The sequence below is a fragment of the Durio zibethinus genome, chromosome 5 (genome assembly GCF_047325235.1).
Source record: "Durio zibethinus cultivar Kanyao isolate XHJ-2024 chromosome 5, ASM4732523v1, whole genome shotgun sequence".
In the NCBI taxonomy this organism is placed as follows: Eukaryota; Viridiplantae; Streptophyta; class Magnoliopsida; order Malvales; family Malvaceae; genus Durio; species Durio zibethinus.
In genome coordinates, this window is record NC_143166.1 from 3,882,166 (window position 1) to 3,903,750 (window position 21,585).

The window sequence follows — 21,585 nt, forward strand, 5'->3', positions numbered from 1 at the left end:
AATAAAATACAATACCCATAAACCCTAATTAAATCTAAGATTCGAATAAGAGAAGAAGGAAAAAAAAAAAAAAAGGGAAAAAATTGCAGAAGAAGAGAGAGAAATATTATAGTATTTTGGAGGGAATAAGGAAGGAAAGGAAAGGTGAAAGAAGAGAAAAGAAAAGAAAGGAAACAGATATAATAAGAAAAGGGAAAAGAAGAGTGTTGTTGAGAGTGTAGAGATGATGGAAATGCGTGCTGATTCCGGTAGAAAGGGAACCTTCTCCGTACTCCTTCTTTTCCTCCTTTTGATCCTCATTTTGCCTCGTATCTAATTCTTCTTCTTCTCTTCAAGTCACTGAGGTTTTTTTTTTTTTCCTCTTCCTTGCCTTGTTTCACAACTTTAACATTTTTTTCTTTTTTCTTCTTCCTCCTCTTGTTCTTGTAGAGCTTGAATTTTTGGACTCTTTGGATTTGCTTTTAAAGCCACTATGTCACAGTGATTTTGATGCTTGAATGGATCTGCGGATGCATTCTTGATAAATCCGGGATTGGTTAAGCTCTGAGTTTTTGGGAAATTTCTGTCTGAGTCTTTTTTTGTTTTCTTCGGGTCAAATTTCTGTTGGATTTTTTAATTTTAGGGTTTTTATTGTTGTCGTTGAGTTTGTGATTGGGGAATTTGTTGGCTTATTATTGATGTTGTTGTTTTGATTTTTAATGTGTAAATATTGTTATTATGAGATTTGTGATTTAGTGAAAAATTTAGTTTGTGGGAGAGTTTTGATTTAGTTTCCTCCTTGGAAATATTTTGTGATTCCTCGGAGGATTTTAACTTCATTTTCCTTTTACTGACACGTTTGAGAAAAGAAACTGAAAAAAAATCAAAATCAATCAATTGTAAGCCATAAAAACACTTACTGTAAAAGATTAATTAAAACCCACCATTTTTATTGTGGGTTTTTATTATATTTTCAACATATCCATATCAAATTCAAGAATTTTTTTTTTCTTTAATACTGATTTAGAAGAAGAAGAACAAGGAGAAAAGAGGGTGATAGGAATTACTTTGGGGGTTGTTTGGGTTTCTTATGGGAATACCTGATAGTTCACTATTCGATCTAATAGAAAAAGTTAGGTCTTGGATTTCATGGGGAGCAAGTGATCTTTTCTGTTTCACTGGTGAAGAATTTGGGATGCTCGAAAACGGTGGTTGCAAAAAAAAATGTGTTGTTGTGAATGTGATATGAAGTTTGTGGATGAATTATCTCATAGATACCTTTGTCAAAGTTGTGGTCGTTGGCTATGTTCTAAATGTGTTGAAAGAAATAACTCCCCAATTGTTGTTGATGTTGATCAATCAGATAATGTAAAGGGTAATGACTTCTCTAGGATGATGAGTGTTAAATCTTGCAAGTTTTGTTTTAATGGGGTTAACGAGAGGCGTGAAAGTGGAGGAAGGAAGTATTGTGACAAAGTGCATCCTTCTGAGTCTCGCCGGGAGAGCCCGGAACCACCATCCCCTTGTTATGTGAATAGTGAATCCATCAAGTGTGATCATCTTGCCCAATATCTTGAAGCCCGTGATTGCGGCAAGAGTATGACTACATTTAGTACTCGGCGATCTCCCGTATCTACTCGGCGATCTCCCAGCAGGTATACTTTTGCTTTGATGACAATAATTATGCTGGAATGTTCTTTTTATGTAAGTAGGAGACACCCTATTAACCTCCTAAAATTAGTTTTTTTTTTCTTAACCTTCTTTTTTCTTCATTTTTCCCCTGGTAGCGAATGTGTTGTTATTTGTGTATTTACTGGTGTAGGAGTGATGAAGAAGACGCTGATGATTCTAGTAAGCAATTTTTGAGCCCTTCGGCTGAATATTGGCAGGACGTTTCTGATACAGATTCAAGTAGTATTAGCACTAGACATGAGTTTTATAGTTTTAAGTCTCTGGGATCAAGTCCTTCAGTCAGCCCTTCTAGGAACAATTTTACTCCTTATAGAGTTGAGCATTCTGTACAGCGGAGGCAAGAAGGGAGCCCAATGGCTCAATATGTTGGTTCCTTTGATCAAGGAAACATGGCTGTTTTAAGAAAGACAGAGATAGGGATTGAGGAACCAGAGAATACCGATGATTACTCTGATGGCATGTCTATTTTTCCTAATCAATATGTGAAGTCACACAAGCCATTGGATTTTGAAAACAATGGTGTAATATGGGATCCCCCACCACCTGAGGATGTGAATGATGAGGCAGAGAGTAACTTCTTTGCATATGATGATGAAGATGATGAAATTGGGGATTCTGGTGCAATGTTCTCATCAAGTAGTACCCTTCCAAGTATCTTCCCTGCAAGGGAGAAACACAATGAGGGAAACAGAGAACCTCTCAGAGCCATAATACAGGGGCATTTTAGGGCTCTTGTGTCACAACTGTTACAGGGTGAGGGTATCAAAGTTGGTAGAGAGGATAATGCTGGGGACTGGCTGGATGTTGTCACAGCAATAGCATGGCAAGCAGCGAGTTTTGTGAAACCAGATACTAGTAGAGGAGGCAGCATGGATCCTGGGGATTATGTGAAGGTTAAATGTATAGCATCAGGAACTCCCAGTGAGAGGTGTGGGCTGCTTTAACTTTCTTGAGATATTCTGAAGTTCAAATGTTCTATTGTTTTTCCCTCTTGGATGCTTATTATATGAGTTCTTAACATGTGAATTCTCTCATTCTTGCAGCACCCTTGTCAAGGGAGTGGTCTGTACAAAAAATATAAAACACAAGCGCATGACTTCACAATACAAAAATCCTAGATTACTTCTTTTAGGAGGAGCCCTTGAATTTCTTAAAGTTCCAAATCAGCTGGCATCTTTTAGTACGTTACTTCAACAGGTTTGTTCAAATAGCTTATTTCATATATGCAGGTCAATAGAAGGTTTTTCCTTCATTTTCAAACAACCACATTTGTGTTCTAAGGGTTTACCATTTGGACAGGAAAATGATCATCTCAAGATGATCATTGCAAAGATTGAGGCTCTTCGCCCCAATGTTCTGCTGGTAGAAAAGAGTGTGTCCTCATATGTCCAAGAGTATCTACTTGCAAAGGATATTTCATTAGTGCTGAATGTGAAAAGGCCATTATTGGAGTGTATAGCAAGGTGCAGTGGCGCTCTTGTTTGTCCATCAATTGATAATTTATCAACTAAACGATTGGGGCATTGTGAACTTTTCCGGTTGGAGAAAGTATCTGAAGAACTCGAGATGGTCAATCAGTTTAACAAGAAACCATCAAAAACATTGATGTTCTTTGAAGGTTGTCCCAGGCGTTTAGGTTGCACGGTAATGTTTATGCATATGATGCATTTGTTATGTCATTTGAATTGTGGAAATTTCGAGCCACGTAAGCTTTCAACTTCTTTTGTAGGCATGATATGGTATACATTGGGTGTCCACATATTTAATTACTGGCATTTTGATGCCCTAGTTGCTTCCAGTCCTTAACTCTACTGCATTTTCATTTTTTCAATTAATTTGCCTTTTGCTTCTCTATGTGTTACAGACATTTTTAGTTGATGTCTTTTCAAATTTCTTCATTTTAGATTCTGTTCCCTTTCTATGACAATGATAGGAAGGTCCCATGGAACTTTGTTCTTTTTTCTGATAAATGATTTTATGCCCTACCCTCCCTACCTCCATTTATGCCTGTATATGTCACTATGATGCTTTCAGAAATTGAACGATTTGATTATGTCTCTGGAAGTGTTCTGGTTACATTACATATTCAGTGCAGATAGTGTAAAAGGAGAATGTGTTAAAAGATTAGATGTGATTTAGTTCCATGCTGTTTTTCCTTTCCTTCTGATCATTATAGGCTGTTGACTAGTAATTGATTTGCTCATGTGGATGGTAAAGTGGCATTGGGATAGTAAATATACGGATGTTTGCATGTATGATGAAATAGAATGTCAATCTTACTTGTATGAATATATTTTCTGTATTTTAATGAAATGCATGTGATCTTCGTGCCAGGATCTTCCAAAGATTAGATGTGATTTAGTTCCATGCTGTTTTTCCTCTCCTTCTAATCATTATAGGCTATTGACTAGTAATTGATTTGCTCATGTGGATGGTAAAGTGGCATTGGGATAGTAAATATATGGATGTTTGCATGTATGATGAAATAGAATGTCAATCTTACTGGTAGGAATATATTGTACTGTTTTTTAATGAAATATATGTGATCTTCGTGCCGGGATCTTCCAAAGATGTTTTGCATGATTGTTTCTAATCAGATTACTTTGTTTCTTTTTATAGGTCCTGCTGAGGGGCAGAACTCGTGAAGAACTAAAGAAGGTTAAACATATTGTCCAGTATGCTGTTTTTGCAGCCTATCACTTATCCCTTGAAACTTCCTTCCTTGCTGATGAAGGTGCTACTCTGCCTAAGATGAAAGTAAAACGTTCAATTGCTATACCACAGAAAATGCAGACTGATAATGCCGTTCCAGTTGTAACTGGTTCCCTTTCTCCATCCAGTTTCAACCCGATAGTCAATGCTTCTGCTCAGAATGATGATTCTCTGGCTCTCAATCCAGAGCAAGGAGGATTGAAATCATTGTCTGATCAGTATGATCAAAGTCATTTTTTTCCTTCATTTGGTGCAGATGCATGCAATGATTTGGAATTGTGTTCTTTGGAACAATGCAAGGATTTGAAAATGTCTGCTATGTTGCCATGTGATATTAGAGATTTTCCACAATTTGAATTGCAAGAAACCATGACTGAAGAGGAGAGGCATCTTGGCAAGATTAACAAATTGGCAAAATCTCAAAAGATTGATGAAGTTGAAGCTTCCAGCGAATACTTTTCGGCCACCAACACACACCAGAGTATATTGGTTTCTTTTTCAAGCCGGTGTGGGCTGAAAGGAACTGAATGTGAACGTTCACGGCTCCTGCGAATAAAGTTTTATGGCTCTTTTGATAAACCATTGGGAAGATATCTTCGTGATGACCTGTTTGATCAGGTAACTCATTTTTGACTTGTGTGTCTTCATTTGAGATTACTGGTTTTATGTTTGGATTATTTAATTTAAAAGGTTTTCTTCACAGGTATCTTGCTGCCGATCATGTAATAAGCCAGCTGAAGCCCATTCCATATGTTATACCCACCGGCAAGGAAATCTGACAATCAATGTAAGACGCCTTTCCTCTCTTAAGCTGCCTGGTGAAAGGGATGGGAAGATATGGATGTGGCACCGGTGCCTAAGATGTGCTCATATAGATGGTGTTCCTCCAGCAACTCATAGAGTTGTTATGTCTGATGCTGCCTGGGGACTTTCTTTTGGAAAGTTTTTGGAACTTAGTTTTTCAAATCATGCAACTGCTAATCGTGTTGCAACCTGTGGTCATTCATTGCAGAGGGACTGCCTTCGTTTCTATGGGTAAATGGTGTAAAGTTTTAAATCTTTGATCTTTCTTGACAGTTAAGTATGATGTTGATAGGATTATGATTTCACAGGTTTGGCAACATGGTTGCATTCTTCCGTTATTCCCCAATCAATATACTATCGGTCCATTTGCCCCCATCGATGCTTGAATTTAGTGGAGATGTTCAGCAGGAGTGGATTAGAAAAGAGGCAGCTGAGGTTTGTTATCTATTTACCATGTTGTTCTTTTACCAGTGAAGTTGGCATATTCTGAAATTGTTGACTATTCTGTGTCGTATAGCTAATGGTCAAAATGGAAATGTTGTATGCGGAGATATCTGATGTGCTTGATAGCATTGAACAGAAGAGTAAATTATCTTCTGGTTGTCAATCATCAAATGCAAGTGAGTTACCGAATCACATTATGGAACTGAGAGATCAGATTCGAAAAGAGAGAAATGATTACAATGTAAGCATACTGAATATTAGTTTCCAATATGACCTTGAATACTACTTGGTAGTATATTTTTGATATTATATGTTTATCTCTGTTATCTTTGAAGTGTGCTGTTGAAAGATGATTTTTATGATTTGTTGACTAGTTTTTTTACTTCTAGGGTTTGCTACACCCAGTTGTTATGGAGACCTCACAACTGGGTCTGGAAGTTGTGGACATCTTTGAACTGAATCGCATAAGACGTTCACTTCTAATTGGTTTGTATGTTTGGGATCGGCAACTTCATTCATTGGACTCTTTTCTTAAGAAAGGCTCTGCTGTCAAAGCTGAAGTGGATCATTCCAAGGATGGGAAACTTGATGCTCATGAACAAAATGCCTGCAGATCCTCATACTCACAGGAGTCTCCTAAGAATGACATAGGGTTGGAGAACTCTAATTTACCAACCTTAGAATCTGTTGTGCTAGAAGAATCTGACTTGGCATTGTGTCATCAAATGAGAGAGGAGGATGTGTGGCCAGATGAAAGCATCCCATCTCTTGCATCTACTCTATCTGAAAGAATAGATTCTGCTTGGACAGGTACTGATCTACTTACATTGAATATTCAAACTCCAGAAACATTACAAGGAGATGGATTCCAAGCTGGATTGATTAGGCCAACAAGTAAAGTTGATAATCTTCCTTTGAGAAAGGTAGCATCTCCAGTGAGGGTCCATTCTTTTGATTCTGCATTGAGATTCCGAGCAAGAGTTCAGAAAGGATTGTACCCTTCTTCATTGCATTTGTTGACCCTTAAATCTTTCCATGCTTCTGGAGATTACAGGAGTATGGTGAGAGATCCTGTTTCTAACGTAACAAGGACTTACTCCCATACATTGCCACTAGAGGCACAAAAGTTGAATTTGTTACTCAGTTCCACACCCACTTTAATCACCTCTGCATCTCATGTGGCTGAAGGGGCTCGGCTACTTCTTCCACGGAGGGGCCATAGTGATATTGTTCTTGCTGTTTATGACAATGATCCTGTGAGTATAATATCATATGCTCTTAGTTCCAAAGAATATGATGAGTGGGTTTTTGACAAGTCCAATGGAATTGGGGGAGGCTGGAGTGTTAGTGACAGGGGCAAAGAAGATTCTGCAGCTTCCAGCGTTTCACCCTGGCAATCATTTGGCTCTATTGACCTGGATTATATCCATTATGGAAGTTTTGGCTCTGAAAACGCCGTATCATCTGTAGGTGCCATGTTTGCTGATACAAGAAGGTCTCCACATTTAACATTTTCTTTTGGGGATGATTCTTCTGCTGCTGGTGGCAAAGTGAAGTTTTCTGTGACTTGTTATTTTGCAAAACAGTTTGATTCTCTTAGAAGAAAATGTTGCCCTAGTGAAGTGGATTTTTTACGTTCCTTGAGCCGCTGTCAGAAATGGAGTGCACAAGGGGGAAAGAGCAATGTGTATTTTGCCAAATCCTTGGATGAGAGATTCATTATAAAACAAGTACTAAAGACAGAGTTAGAATCATTTAATGAATTCGCACCGGAATATTTCAGGTATTTGACAGAATCTCTTAGCTCAGGAAGCCCAACTTGCCTTGCAAAAGTTCTTGGTATTTATCAGGTTTGTCCTTGTACTTTACCTTTTGAAAGCATTGTTTCTATGCATCCAGTTGGCATGTGGAGGTTCTAGTATATCGAAGGTTTTATTGTAATTCTTTGTGGTTGGCTTGATGATAGGTCCATGTAAAACACCTAAAAGATGGCAAAGAAACAAAAATGGATCTTATGGTTATGGAGAACCTATTTTTCAGAAGAAGTATCTCAAGGATTTATGATCTTAAGGGCTCTGCAAGATCACGATTCAATCCAGATACAACAGGGACAAACAAAGTACTGCTAGATATGAATTTGTTAGAAAGACTGCGAACAGAGCCTATTTTTCTTGGAAGCAAGGCAAAGAGAAGTCTCGAAAGAGCTATTTGGAACGATACATCTTTTCTGGCAGTAAGTTGCTTTGACCATGAAATCTTGTAAAAATGGTTTGTCATCTTTCAAATTCTTCCTGGTCTATGTTGAAGAAGGAACAAGTTCTTCCATTGGACTTAAGATTCTTTTTCTTATTTGTGTTACTTAAAGTTTTGTGCTGTGCTTTTCAGTCTGTCGCCGTCATGGATTATTCATTGCTGGTTGGAGTGGATGAGGAGCGCAAAGAGCTGGTTTTGGGAATTATTGATTTCATGCGACAATACACCTGGGACAAGCACTTGGAGACATGGGTTAAAGCATCCGGGATACTAGGTGGGCCAAAGAATGCATCCCCAACAATTATTTATCCCAAACAGTACAAGAAAAGATTCCGGAAGGCAATGACTACTTATTTTCTCACAGTACCTGATCAATGGACTTCATGATCTGTATCATCATTGATTCATTGGTTCATTAATAAGGCATAAGAAATTGTAATTGCTGATAAATGAGATGGGAGCTTTACCACTTTCTCTTTGCCCCCCTGGTATTTTTCTCTTTTATCCTCTTTTTCTTTCTTCAAAATCTCTTCGTTATGTACACATGAGAAGGGGGTGGGGGGAACAAAGTTTTCTTTTAGAGGGTTCTTTTTTATCACCTCTAAAGATAGGGAAGAATTGAGGGTTCTTGTGTAATGTATCTTTTTTCTCGTGCATCTGCAAAAGTTTACCGGAAGAAAACAAAGGTTCCTCTTCCTTTACACGATTTGTATTTTTAACTCTTCAGGAAACAACAGGCGAACAAATCTTGGACCTCAAGTCGTTCATCCATGTGCCTGTAAATTTGCAAAGCATTGGCTTAAACGTTTAGTTAAAAGTTTTGGAAATAGTTGTCTAAAGCCTAAACATTTACTTTTATTCATGTTCCATCAGTCTTGCTACAAGTAGATTCGAAAGTGTATGTTCATTTGCTCAACCTGAACACTCACTTTTATTGATGTTCTATTTTATATTTCAAAATATAAAATTGATCATTTTTTATGAAACATAAAATAGATCTCTATATAAACATAGAGGTATTGCAGAAGATTTCCATAGTCATCCCCGGAAAGAGGTTACATCTCTCACTCGAAGCTCTTTCATAGATTCCCTATAGCTCGAAAGCTAAAATTGTTGTATGTACACAAAAACGACCGAGTATAAATGTAGGGTGAGATCGAGAGGATGTGGAAAATTAACTCTGGGGTATGGTCCCATGGCTTGTTAAGAACTAACTGCTATTTGGCTCCCTTCCTCGCTGATTGGCATGAAACTCACCCTTTTCTGTACGGAACAAATAAAACTTTGGTTAGTTTTAAGCTGATCATTCATTCCATCGTTAATCAGAACAATCAATTTGAAAATATTCAAATTATACATTGTATTCAGAATTTAATTTAATTAATTTATATAATTATACTTAAAATTTTATATCCAATTAATATAAAGTTTAAATTTTAATATTTGCGAATTATTTTCATTTTTTTTTTTTTTGTACAAGTTTGGGTGAAACCCTTAAATATATAAGATTATCTTCTATTATCTTTAACTTTTTTTTTAATTATTGGTATCATATAACAAAGACTTGCAAGCAGGTCCAGGAAGTTCAATATAAGAAAGTAACTCGTGATATGGTTTGGACAATTATTTTTCATAATTTTCTTCCTTGAATGATCATGGGAAATGACGTAAAAAAGAAAAGGAGGACAAGAATATGGGATAATACAAATTATCAAACAACATACAATAAAATTATATATAGAAAGGAAAGTTCGATCTTTTCAGTCAAAAAGTTAGTAGATTGCCCTTTTTCCCATTGGGATTTGATTGGTATGTCGAATTGATCAGGGACAAACAAAGATAATAGGTTCAGATTCAGTTGTTGAGAAAGCTCTGCAAGGACAGAGTTCAAGGGTTATGAGTTTCTACTTGTTCAAAAATAATTTATTCTTTGGTCAAATTCATGTGAGTCTAGATAGATATGGCTTGAAACCATGGATTTTGATACAAGTCCAATCGAGACAAGCCGATCTAAGCCGTAAAATTCAATTCTTATGCGCCAATTTCTAGGGCCAACATCCAAAATTTTGGTCTTAAAAACATCATGGATGAGATAAAAACGCCTTGACAAACTTAATTGTTGACTTAAATTTTCGTTTCAAAAATCAGGATTTAGAACCGTGTTCTCGGTGACCAAGAGAATTCCACGGGAGCCAAACAATGAAAAGAATATATACGATATGAAAATGATATAAAAAATAAAGATAATATAAAATTAAAATTTTAATGAAATCATATATGTATTTAATAAACACATATAAATATTAATTATGATATATAATTTTTATATCTATACAATAATGTAAAAGTTATCCCTCAACTACAAACAGTAAATAATTGTTCAAGTGAATCTCCTATTACATGACACATACTACTTAATAATTATCTTTCAATTAATTTTGTTTTAAAATTTAATAAATCTATTATTATTGTTATTTAAAGTAGTCTTCAAATCTATCGACGGATAGTTAGTTTAAGTAGCTCAATGAGTGTTGTTCTCTTTGTTACATAAATTTAATTAAAAGTATAGGTAAAACTAAATTGTTTAAAATTGAAAAAAAAAAAAAAAAGGAAAGAAGCTTCTGGGTAAAAAATTACAAAAATTTAAAAATTAATAAAAATATTTTTTGATAAATATCTTTATGAAAAAATTACAAAATATTAATAATTGCTTGATGAGTGTCAAGTAATTAACCCTTTAGAAGACTTTTTTTTTTAATTAATGTTGTGCTTTATATTTATTTATCTTCATACATAAATAAGGAAATATATATACTTAAATTCAAATAATTTATATTGTTTTAAAAATTAAACATATCATTGAAAGATAATTTTCATTCAATTAGGCCTTGCCTTTTGTTTTTCTTAGAATTTGCTTTACAAAAGAAATAAAAAATCAATAACTCAATGAAAAAAAAAATTAGATTTTTAGAACCTACTAAAATATATCAATTTACCTTTTTTTACTAAATTAAATTGAATAGTTTAAGATATTTATTTACAAAAAATCCTAAAAATGAAAATTTTAAAAACCTTAAAATTTATAATTTTTTATATCTTCATACATAAATAAAAAATATATATACATTTAAATTTAAATTTAAATATTTAATATTATTTTTAAATAAAAAAATTGATCCCGAGCGTAGCCGAAAATTTTTTAATAAAATATATTACGAATATTAAAATTATTAATTTTTTATACAAATACACATTATCTTATCCAAAAAATCAAAATTTTGGATCCTAAAAATTACTGTAGTGATTGCTAGTACTTTTGTCCTGGTCGATTGACTTCGCAAATCCCCTTAATTCCTATTCCGTACGTCATTCTATTCCCACTTTGCAACTAAAGAGATAACGAAAAGAAATGTCAACTCTTATAAACGTAGTCTATAATGGTTATCTTGTTTAAGCTTTGAAAAATAAGGGAAAAAACGAAAAAAAAATGAAAAATATGCCATGAACATAGGATCATTGTCTGGTGAAACTAACCTCACGGGCCTTGAAACCTTCTCCGATGCTTCCATGGCTACCCTTCCAATGCACTTGTTGCTGCTGCAAAACCATGCCATCCTTTCCATTCTGCACAGTTTCACGTGGGCTGTTTCTGGCATTTGCCAGGCAAAGTTGCATGATTTTCTCTGCTGCCTCTGCCTCGTTATTGCTTTCTTTCATCAACCTCTCCACTTCTGCCTTGGGTAGCCTCATCTTCACCCTCATTGCTCCACTTTCGGACCCTTCTTCAGACTCCTCGGGTATCGCAATAATTGGTTTCATAAGTGTAAGATCAGAAACAGATCTCCTCGACAGCATCAGGCTCTCGAGCCTGTCTTTAGCACTCATGTCTACACCCGACCGAACCCTTCTTGGAACTCTCTCTTTCGGAACTTCTGGCAACTCTACCAAGAAGTAGAGCCTCTTGGGCTCCAAGTTCTGATGTGGCTGCAAAGGCTTTGCTCGAATCCCAAAATGCTTAACTGCTTCTGATTCCAACAAAACGTGTCGCGGATAATCTTTCACCACCTCTTCAGCTTTCACCGGGGTCTTCAACTTGAATGTTTCCCCGTTTATCTTCATGACTTTGGTGGTCTTTTTCCGTCCCAAACTATTCCCCATTTGCCTATAGTACTCTGGTTAGTTGGAAGCAGCTAGATAGCGTTTGCCTCTGATAGAGAATTAAACTAAAAGACTGGTTTGGTTGCGCTTCGGCCAACTTTAAAACACAATATTTATGGTGGGTGATGCCAAGGGATCACTGGTCAACAAAGAGGGCAAACCTTTTGAAAATAGACCAAAGTTTTAAGTTTGACAAAACAAAAACATAAAAAGTACGTAAGATATCGTTTTCAATGTAATCTAACTTTAAACCGTACGTTTAGAACCAATTCAACAACCATAAAAATATAAATATATCCAACATAGTTCAATTGGTAGTATCGTTTTTTTTTTTTTTTTTTGTAGTTTTAAGTTTAAATCTAGTAATTTTTTATTGAAATCATTTTAAATGCATGATTTGTAATTATTATTTTTTAGACTATCAATAAGGTATTTAACTTTGAAAACTAAATAATTTATTTATTTTTGAATTTCTCTTAAATATAAATATTCCCAACAAAAAGGACGTCGGGCCATTTCAAAATCTATGTCCGTGATATGTGGGGAAATTACATGTGATAGTAAAAATGATTGTTCTTGTTATTGTTCTGATCTGCAGTCGATGAAGGTTTACCATAATCACGGTATGGGAAAGCTGATCAAGACTTTTTTTTGGTTAAGAACTTAAGATTCAAACTGCATGCACGTGTGAAAAGTGAAAATTGACTTTTATGGTTAACCGCTATATCATCAATTTCAGCATGACAATTGATGTAAGAAACTTAGAAAAGGACTTTAGTCTACGACCAACCATTCTCACGAGGCTTTAAAACGACTGCTAGGTTTGATTTGTCTCATAAAAACAGAGAAAGGTTTTGTTTTGAGTTTCAAGCTGGTTTTTAAGCATTTTTTTTTTTTTTTAATTTTGTTTTGAGACGTTTGAGTTTGAACACAAGGTCCAAATTGACAGTCCGCTCATCAACTTGGAAGTCACTTACTTGCTATATTTATCAAAGTTAATTTTTCTTCTGTTTCATGTCATCATTCTCCAGAAAGATGTAGTTCCATTATTTACGACACCCCAACTTTCTACATATGACAAATCACTTCCGATGAATATTTTACATTAATTCCATGCCATTTTTCTTTTTTTTGTTCTTGTGCCTATGTAATCTCATTGAATTTCGAACTATATAAAAGAATAGTCTTCTCTTACCTTATAACAAGTTTAGTTTTTTTCATTCTTTAATTCAAGATTCAAACATGAGACTTTCTCTTATCTTATAAGCAATTTCACTTTGCACATAAAATTGGTCCAAGTACTCAAATGGGTTTTTTTGTTTTTTTCGACTGGGACCGAACGGATTCAAACTTTAGACCTTCGCTTATGCTATTTTGTAATTACATTTTTAATGAATAAATAACAACATATCGTTTTAGTGCAGAAAAATCACAAAAAAATTAAACAGACTAAAGCCCAAAAAGGCTCACGACAACCATGTTGTTCATGTATATAAAAAATGGACAAACCTTATAAAAAAACTTTCATCAAAGGAACGTATAAAATTTTTTATTAAAAATATGTAAATAAAAAATTTTGAATTGATAAATTGATAAAGTTTAACGTGAATTTCAATAATATGTAAAGAAAATTTTATAAAAATATTATTTATAATTTAAATTTAATCGATATTTATTTAATAGCAAAAATTTTATTAATATTTTTATTAAAAATATTTATTTAATAAATATATTAAAATTTATTGAAATTATTTTTAAATTTTTGTATACTTAATTTACATGATTAAATCTTTTAATTTATTTATTTTTAATAAAAAAAATCATAAATTTTTCTTATAAGACTTCATATAATTTTTCCACTCCAAAAATTGAGCATACTTATCTTCGCCTGACCCTCTTTTGTCCAATCAACGATAACGATTGGAAAGCGGCCGCCATCCTATCAGTCCAACCCCTTTTCCCATTACTTCGGCTTTCAAGTTTTTATATATTAACCTTGCTTTTGCTTTCAGAACAAAATGGGACGCATTTTATCAGCAAATTTTTATGCCTTCTTTTTTTATCTACTTGGTTTATTGAAGGATGATCTTATTGAAGAAAATTTAATTTACAGCGCGCAAAAAAATCGTTACAATTAATCACAGTTGGATTTTTGAATAAATTTTGCCAAAACCAAAACTTGGATAGGCTTGTAAGTTGTAAATTTATCAAAGTTCCTGGAAGAAAATTTGCACATTTTCCCAAATCCAATAGCTCTTAGGTGCTCTGTTTCAATATGAGAAATCATTAATTTTCAATTGTTTTCAAACATATCCAGCTACAGCATGCTGCTCCAGGCACTTCTGCTGTCTAAAATCCACAATTTTACACAGAATAAGATAAAGGAATTTCTATGGCTCTATGAAACACTTCATGCTACCAATAGTTAATATTTATTAACACCAGCAAAAGCAATCTTCATTAAGAGATCAAATCAATTTTTTACACTTATCAATGAAAGAAATGAATACACAGAGAGCAATGAGAATGACTATGTATCTCATGCTCATTTCAGTTCTTGTGTCTGAAAGGAATGGAATGTTAATTTTGTCGAACAATTAGAGTCAATAGAAAAGACAATTAACAAACCCTCTGATACACTCAAAATGGTCAGAGCTGCTGTAATTTTCGAAGATGTTCCAACAATGATGTAGCATTCCGCTTGGCCCTCTCAGTGCCACTCTTGGTAAGCTCTGTCAAGGCTATGGAAGCACCAAGCCTACTTATGCAGGCAAGATTCTCAGTATCTCTCTTACACAAAAAGGTAAAATGACAGCTGCATTCTCTTTGCTGCGGGGCAAACCTGTTCTTAGAAGATCAATCTAAACAACAATTAACAAACCCTCTGGTACAATCAAAATGGTCAGAGCTGCCGTAATTTTTGAAGATGCTTCAACAATGATGCAGCCTTCCGCTTGGCCCTCTCAGTGCCACTCTTGGTAAGCTCTGTCAAAGGTATGGCAGCACCAAGCCTACTTATGCAGGCAAGATTCTCAGTATCTCTCTTACACAAAGAAACTAAAATGCCAGCTGCATTCTCTTCGCTGCGGGGCAAACCTGTTCTTAGAAGATCAATCAAAACAGGTATGGTACTGGCCTTTACTATAGCAGCCTTAGCATCATGGTTGCTAGCAAGCACTGACAGTATTGTCAGAGCCTCATCAACCATGCAGTTTCTTGAATCTGTAAGCATCATAAGCAATGCTATTATAATTCCAGCTTTGACAGCCCTACCCTTATTCCCCTGATAAATGCACAGATTGAACAGAGCAGTTGCAGCATCTTTCATCCCTCTAGTGCTCCCATGTTGTAGCAGATCTACCAAAGCTGGTATTGCCTGATGCACCAATTATTATTTTGTTCTCATCGGCAAGTGACAAACTAAAAAGTGTAGCTGCTGCATTCTCTCTTGCTTCCATGCTTCTAGATCTGAGGACTTGGACAATGGAAGGAACGGCACCAGCAAGCATTATAACAGACTTATTATTTTCAAATATGGAAAGGTTAAGAATAGAAGTTATTGCATGTTCTTGTAATGACACATCATCTGTTGTTAAAAGATTGACCAGAAGAGGTATCACTCCGGCATCTGCAATTAGCATCCTGTTATCTGTGCTTCTTTTAGATAGTGATTGAATTTCAGCCACAGCAGCCCTACATTCCTCTAAGCATCGGCTTGACAGCTTATAGACCAAAGCATGGATGAATGCCATGTCACCACTAACACCATAGAAAGATCCACCACTCTTTTTGAGCCTACCACCTGCTAATTCGCTTGGCAGCTCAATATTATGTTTAGCACACGATTGATTTATTAGACTTCTCAGAACATAATTAGGGGTTAGAGTTAAATTTTCCAGCTTCTGCTGAGTTTTTGGATATGTTACATTGCCACAATCTATCCATCTCTGTGTGTAAGACCTCTCATATGTCTGTAAAACCAAGAAGATGATTAATCAGAAGGCAGGATGAAAGAGATGGCTAGAAGGCCAAGGTTGACCCCAGGAAAAGAAACATAGAAATGATAAGCAGTAATTGTGGTGGCATGCTACACCTGCCCAGTAGCCACAATCACCGGATCCCGCATTAGTTCCAAAGATATAGGGCATAGAAAATCATCAATAATTACTAGTGCATCAGGCTTCTTGGTTTCATCAGTACTCTTAGTGGCCACATTCTCTTGCCCCTTGGAATCAATTTGATTTGATAGGCAGACCTCAGAAGAGGATGAAAAGGTCTACAGTCTTTCCAATATCTTAGTTGCCTGATCTATACCATGTCCTGAAGTACCACAATGTTCTGGAATGCTATCCAGCTTTGCTGAAATTTCATGGTTGGTAACAACACATTCTTTTTTCCAGCGGCTGAGACAGGACATTAGAAAATTTTGCCGAATTCAAAGACCCATATCTTTCTGTTGCTCTTCCCAATTGTGCTCTCACCAGTGATACCTGAAAAAAAAAAAAAAGCCTATGTTAAAAAGGCAATTCGATATAGAAAAAATGAACAAACATATGAATTCTGGAGTCAAACCTGTTCTTGAACATCCTCCGAGATATGAAACTGATCATATGGGATTCTCCCTAAAGCTTTCTCCAGCTTGCATGTAACACATTGATATTGGAAAGAAATACTTTTGGCATCTCCATCCTTAAATCAAGATATAGTAAATTTCAGAAACGTACCTATAACAATAACATATTAAGAAGAAATGTGCATAACCACAGCAAAATTCCAGCAACCGCTGCTCTTCTGACTCCTCCCTCCGTCCCCCCCCCCCCCCCCTCTTCCCAAAAGAAAAAACCCAAAAAATGGGTATAAAATTAACTTATCCCTTCCCCTGCATTTTCTCATGATCTTCAATTCAGATAATTAATTAGAATTTAGAATTGCTACATTTGCTGAGACAAATACTAATAATTGACAACAATTGATTAACCCGCGGGTGAAATTCATATTGATAAGCTCAAGAAATAGAATTAGCACTCTGATAAATTAACTCAATTTTTTTAAGCCCAAGTTCTCAAAATGGACTTAATCTATCACAGTAAAAGAACATTGATCCAGCAATTAGCATTTCTCCAGAATAAAAAAAAAAAAAAGTTGACTAATTCTATCAATTGTATATAAGAATTGACATCGTCAGTAAAAATAAAAAAGAAACATGTTGTACTAGAATTTAAGTGGTAAAATAGCGGGCATTGTCGGACTATGCTAAGCCAATTAACATATCAACATAAAAAAAAAAAAAAATTAAAGAAACATAGGAGATGGGGCTTTACAGAGGAATTGTTGGAATGGTAAGCAGAGGCGACGGACAAGAGACGCTTAGCAGCCTGGAAAGCTAGACCCAGATCAGCTGACCATGAAGAAGCAAGGGAGGAGGAAGAGGCATGATCAGACGGTCCAAAATCTCTGATTTCCTCAAGCAAATGCGTGAAGAGAGCTATCCTCCTTACCAGCTCCGTGCAATCCTTTTTAAACATGAAATGGGCGTGAGCAGTTCATGCAGCGACAGTCCCGGAAATGATATCGTGGACAAGAAGTAGCAAGAACGCGGGAGAAGCGTCGCCTGCTTGTGGAGAGGCGACTCCGCCGCCCATTTGTGAAAGCCAGGCGTAGGCTTCTGATTGGATTGAGACGAGTAAAAAGGAGAGTTTTCAAAGAAAACCATTGAGAAGTACAGGCAAATGCGGAAGCTGCTTTTTTCGAAGAAAACGATAAGAAAGAGAGGGAGAAAGGAAAGTAAAGAGGATAGACAAACAGACAGGGCTAAACGCTCAATTTGGATTAAAAGTTTGAGTGGTTGTTTAATTAATGATCTCAGATTTAATATGATTTAATATAAGAATTTATTTAAATAACGATTAAGTTATAACTGTAGTTTATACGCGCTATCAAATCTATTATCCATTAACATTTTTCGTTAAATACATTAATGTTAATGAATAAAATACAAAAATTAAACATAGTAAGAATTTATGATCAATAGGAAGCCAGAGAGTAAAATTAAGTACAACAATTAGTCTTGAAAAATCTAGCAACTGAGGTTAGATAGTAGCAATTCACAATCAAAAGTTATTGAAAAGCAAGAAAATTAGACAAAATTTTTTAATCTTCGAAGAAAAGAAAGAATACACAGTAGATTAATTGTTTTGAAATGTTTTTTGCGTTAAGAGAAAATTTTTTATTAGGCAACCAGCAAAGCAAATTCATCAACAATATCAGCAATCAATACTTAGCCTCAACTAAACAATTGATCTAATAAGGGGGTTCTAATACACCAAAGCAACCACAATAGCAAGATTTTAGAATTCATCATTAAGGATTTATTTTGAGTTTGATTCTTTTTGAGAATTTTTCAACAACGGCTTTTTTTTTTTGAAATTTCTTCTGGGTTTGATTCTTTTTGGAAATTTCTCATCAATAGGTTTTTTTGGATTTGATTTTTTTGAAAAATTTTGAGTTTTAAAACAAAGTCAAAAAAGAAAGAAAGTGTTGATCGATCGGAAACACAATAAACGATTAATGGCGTCAGATTCTAACGATGAGATTTTGTGATTCTTAAGCTCTTCATTTTCTTGGTTATTGTTGGGTTTTAATTTAAAGATTTAAAGAGAAAAGAACACAAAAGAGAGGTTGAACTAAAAATTTCGATTTCAACCATAAAGAAGCTATGCTGTTGGTGAAGGACGAAAATTGACAATGATCATTGGCGATAAGATTAATGGAGAAAAAAGCTGATTTCGAAGTGTTTGTTCTTCTATTAGAAAGAACAAGAAAACGGAGTTCACTTGAGAAAAAAAAAAAAACTAGAGAAAACACAATTTTTGGTTATTTTTATTGTTCATTACATTGCAAAATAAGGATTAACGTCTTTTTTTACACATGTAAATCACAATCATAATAAATAGTCTTATTTGAACAAATTTAAAAATGTTACATCCTACATTGAACCAAATTAAAATTAAGATCTTTAATTAAAAATCATGCAAATGTTAGATTCTTAATTAAGCATTTAGCCAACAAACAGGCATTAGAGATTTATTACATTTACGTTATTCCTTGTTACAAAAAATTAAAATCTATAGTTTAAATTTTACAAAAATTATATATACTTTAAAAAAATTAAATTTTATGTTTTATATTTAACATATAACACAAATTTTATATTTCTCTAACATTAAAATTTGTTGAACATTATTAAAGTTATAGAATTAATGCTTCATCTAAATTTGTCTGTTGTTATTGGGGTGAAATATTGAAATTTTTGCATTGCTTTTTTTCTTTTATTTTGGAATCTTTTATCTTGGATTTTATGATGGTAAATATGCAATGCTTATTTCAAGCATTGAAACATTTTTGTTATTTCCATCTTTCGTAAAGAGTTTTCTTCCCAATTATGTTCATGGATATACTTAATTTTTTGGATGTTATTGGCAACAACATGATTACCTTAAAGGAACATTTGGTTTTGAGAAAAGTTAGATCACTAGTCGAAATTTTATTTTTCGTAATTTGATTTCTTAATTTGGTTCACAAAATTTTATTATTAAGGTTTTTTTAAAATTTTTAACAGTGTAAAAAAAAAAAAAAGGTAATAGCTCTAAATAAAAAACTTACCTCTCACTGAGACTTTTTAAGATATTTGACTTAACGTAAAATTTATCTCATTTTTACCTTTAATAATAATTGTTTATGGTCTATTTTATTATTAAAAATTAACTTAATTACATGATAAATCGAAACGTATTTTGATATATAAACTTGCAGTCTTTGTTGAAAAGACGAAAATTTTAAGTTAAACACATATTTTTTATTGAAAATATGAAAAGAAATTCAAAATTCAATAAAGATGACACTTATAAAATAGAAAATATAATATTTGTTAAAAATATAAGAAAAGAATTTATACAATTCAACAAAGACAACATTCTTGAAATAGAAAGCGCAATCTTCTTTAAAAAGAAGATATTTCTAAGATAAAAAAACAGAATTTGTTGAAAATATGAAAAAAAATATTTTTTAATTCAATAAATATGACTTTTTAAAATAAAAATACGGTCTTTATTGAAAAAACAATCTTTTAAGACAAAAAATGTAATTTTTTTTAAAATATAAAAACTAAAAATATTTTTACTTAATATTATTGCATATAAAATACAAAATACAAAATCAATATACATGTTTTTTTTTTGCGTAAGGTTAATTAACGTTAGGATAGTAATTAGAATTATATAATTATATTTGTTGAAAAAAATATTTTTTAAAATTATTTAATTTCAACGAAAATAACATGCTATTTACATGTGAATATAATAAATATTATATGTTATTTACATGTTATTAAATATAATATAATAAAAAATTTTATTAAATAATTTTACATTTTTATGAAACAAATATAAAAATTTTATATTTTTTAAATCAACAAAAACCCATAAATCATATATTCTTCTTTAATATCACTTTTTACCTAAATTATTTTTTTCCTAAAATTTAAAAATCTGTGAATCAAACACCTCAAAGATTAATTTCTAGAAATACATATTCAATGACAACAATGCTAAATCCTTGATATGACATTTGTTTGTTTCTTTATGAATATCATCTACAGGGTGCAATCCCAAGTCTTTCCTGCAAAAAGTTAGTAACCTCCCTCCATCATTTTTACCTTTCGATGAACAAAAAAAGAAACTACTATATTGACATGTAACCAAAGAAAAAGAAACTACTATATTGATTCCTATAAGATTTAACATTGTTAAAATTATGGTTTTAACAAATAGTATGTTTTGTCTCTGAAAAAAATAGATTAATGCCTATAAATTGATTGAATATGACTTACCCCATTCACAGTGAATGGTAGATGCATCAACACTCTTGTCAGTTACATTTAGTGAAATATGCAACAATTCTATATCCTGGGTAAATTGTGCGATAAGGTGAAATTTTGAAGAAGTTGTGACCTCACGTTGGTTGACCTGGGGCATATGCAACTACACAGCAAGTGCAGAAGCTGCGTGGAGTCAAAACACAGCAGTCATATCAAAGTCGATCGTTTGAATGTTTGGTGCTTTGAAGAGAAATTGCAATGCAAAAATTGAAAACCCTAATGTACCTCGAACTTATCATTCGCATCCTCATAACCAACCATGAACTTCCCTGATGAAATATATATATAAATATCTGTACATTAGTTTAATGGCAATTACTTCGTTGAATGAAATTGATGATTTTCAGTGTTTCTTGTCACAATGATAAACACATGTTGACTTCTTGCACTATCATTTGAATGCTCGTTTATACATTGAAACAGACATTCAAAGGCTCGCTTATGTGTGTGTGTATATATATATATATGTTGACTTCTTGCAGTATCATTTGAATGCACGTTTTACGCATTGAAACAGACATTCAAAGGCTCGCTTATATATATATATATATTCTCCAGCATGTTGTATGTGGCAAATTTCCAATGTCTTCATTTCTAAAATTTTGTTG

General features: G+C 33.7%; 2 protein-coding genes and 1 pseudogene across 3 annotated transcripts; 1 reads left to right on the forward strand and 2 right to left on the reverse strand.

The window, feature by feature from the left end:
• Positions 1-217: 217 nt before the first annotated feature.
• LOC111281444 (putative 1-phosphatidylinositol-3-phosphate 5-kinase FAB1C) lies at positions 218-8,587 on the forward strand. Its single transcript, XM_089760656.1, is given in 12 exon segments — positions 218-1,198; positions 1,201-1,634; positions 1,802-2,599; positions 2,715-2,868; positions 2,971-3,315; positions 4,291-5,001; positions 5,087-5,418; positions 5,496-5,622; positions 5,705-5,872; positions 6,021-7,481; positions 7,598-7,864; positions 8,017-8,587. Coding segments are annotated over 12 exon segments (5,181 nt in total). The 5' UTR covers positions 218-1,069; the 3' UTR covers positions 8,272-8,587.
• A 364-nt stretch (positions 8,588-8,951) lies between these two features.
• LOC111281445 (uncharacterized protein At1g66480-like) lies at positions 8,952-12,115 on the reverse strand. Its single transcript, XM_022869170.2, has 2 exons — positions 11,419-12,115; positions 8,952-9,147 (listed from the first exon to the last, which is right to left on the reverse strand). The coding sequence occupies exons 1-2, from the start codon at positions 12,040-12,042 to the stop codon at positions 9,088-9,090; spliced, it is 684 nt and encodes a 227-aa protein (XP_022724905.2). The 5' UTR covers positions 12,043-12,115; the 3' UTR covers positions 8,952-9,087.
• A 2,356-nt stretch (positions 12,116-14,471) lies between these two features.
• LOC111283058 (U-box domain-containing protein 11-like) lies at positions 14,472-17,888 on the reverse strand (annotated as a pseudogene). Its single transcript, XR_016342105.1, has 4 exons — positions 17,364-17,888; positions 16,615-16,731; positions 16,136-16,532; positions 14,472-16,013 (listed from the first exon to the last, which is right to left on the reverse strand). The product of XR_016342105.1 is annotated as a U-box domain-containing protein 11-like (transcript).
• Positions 17,889-21,585: the final 3,697 nt, after the last annotated feature.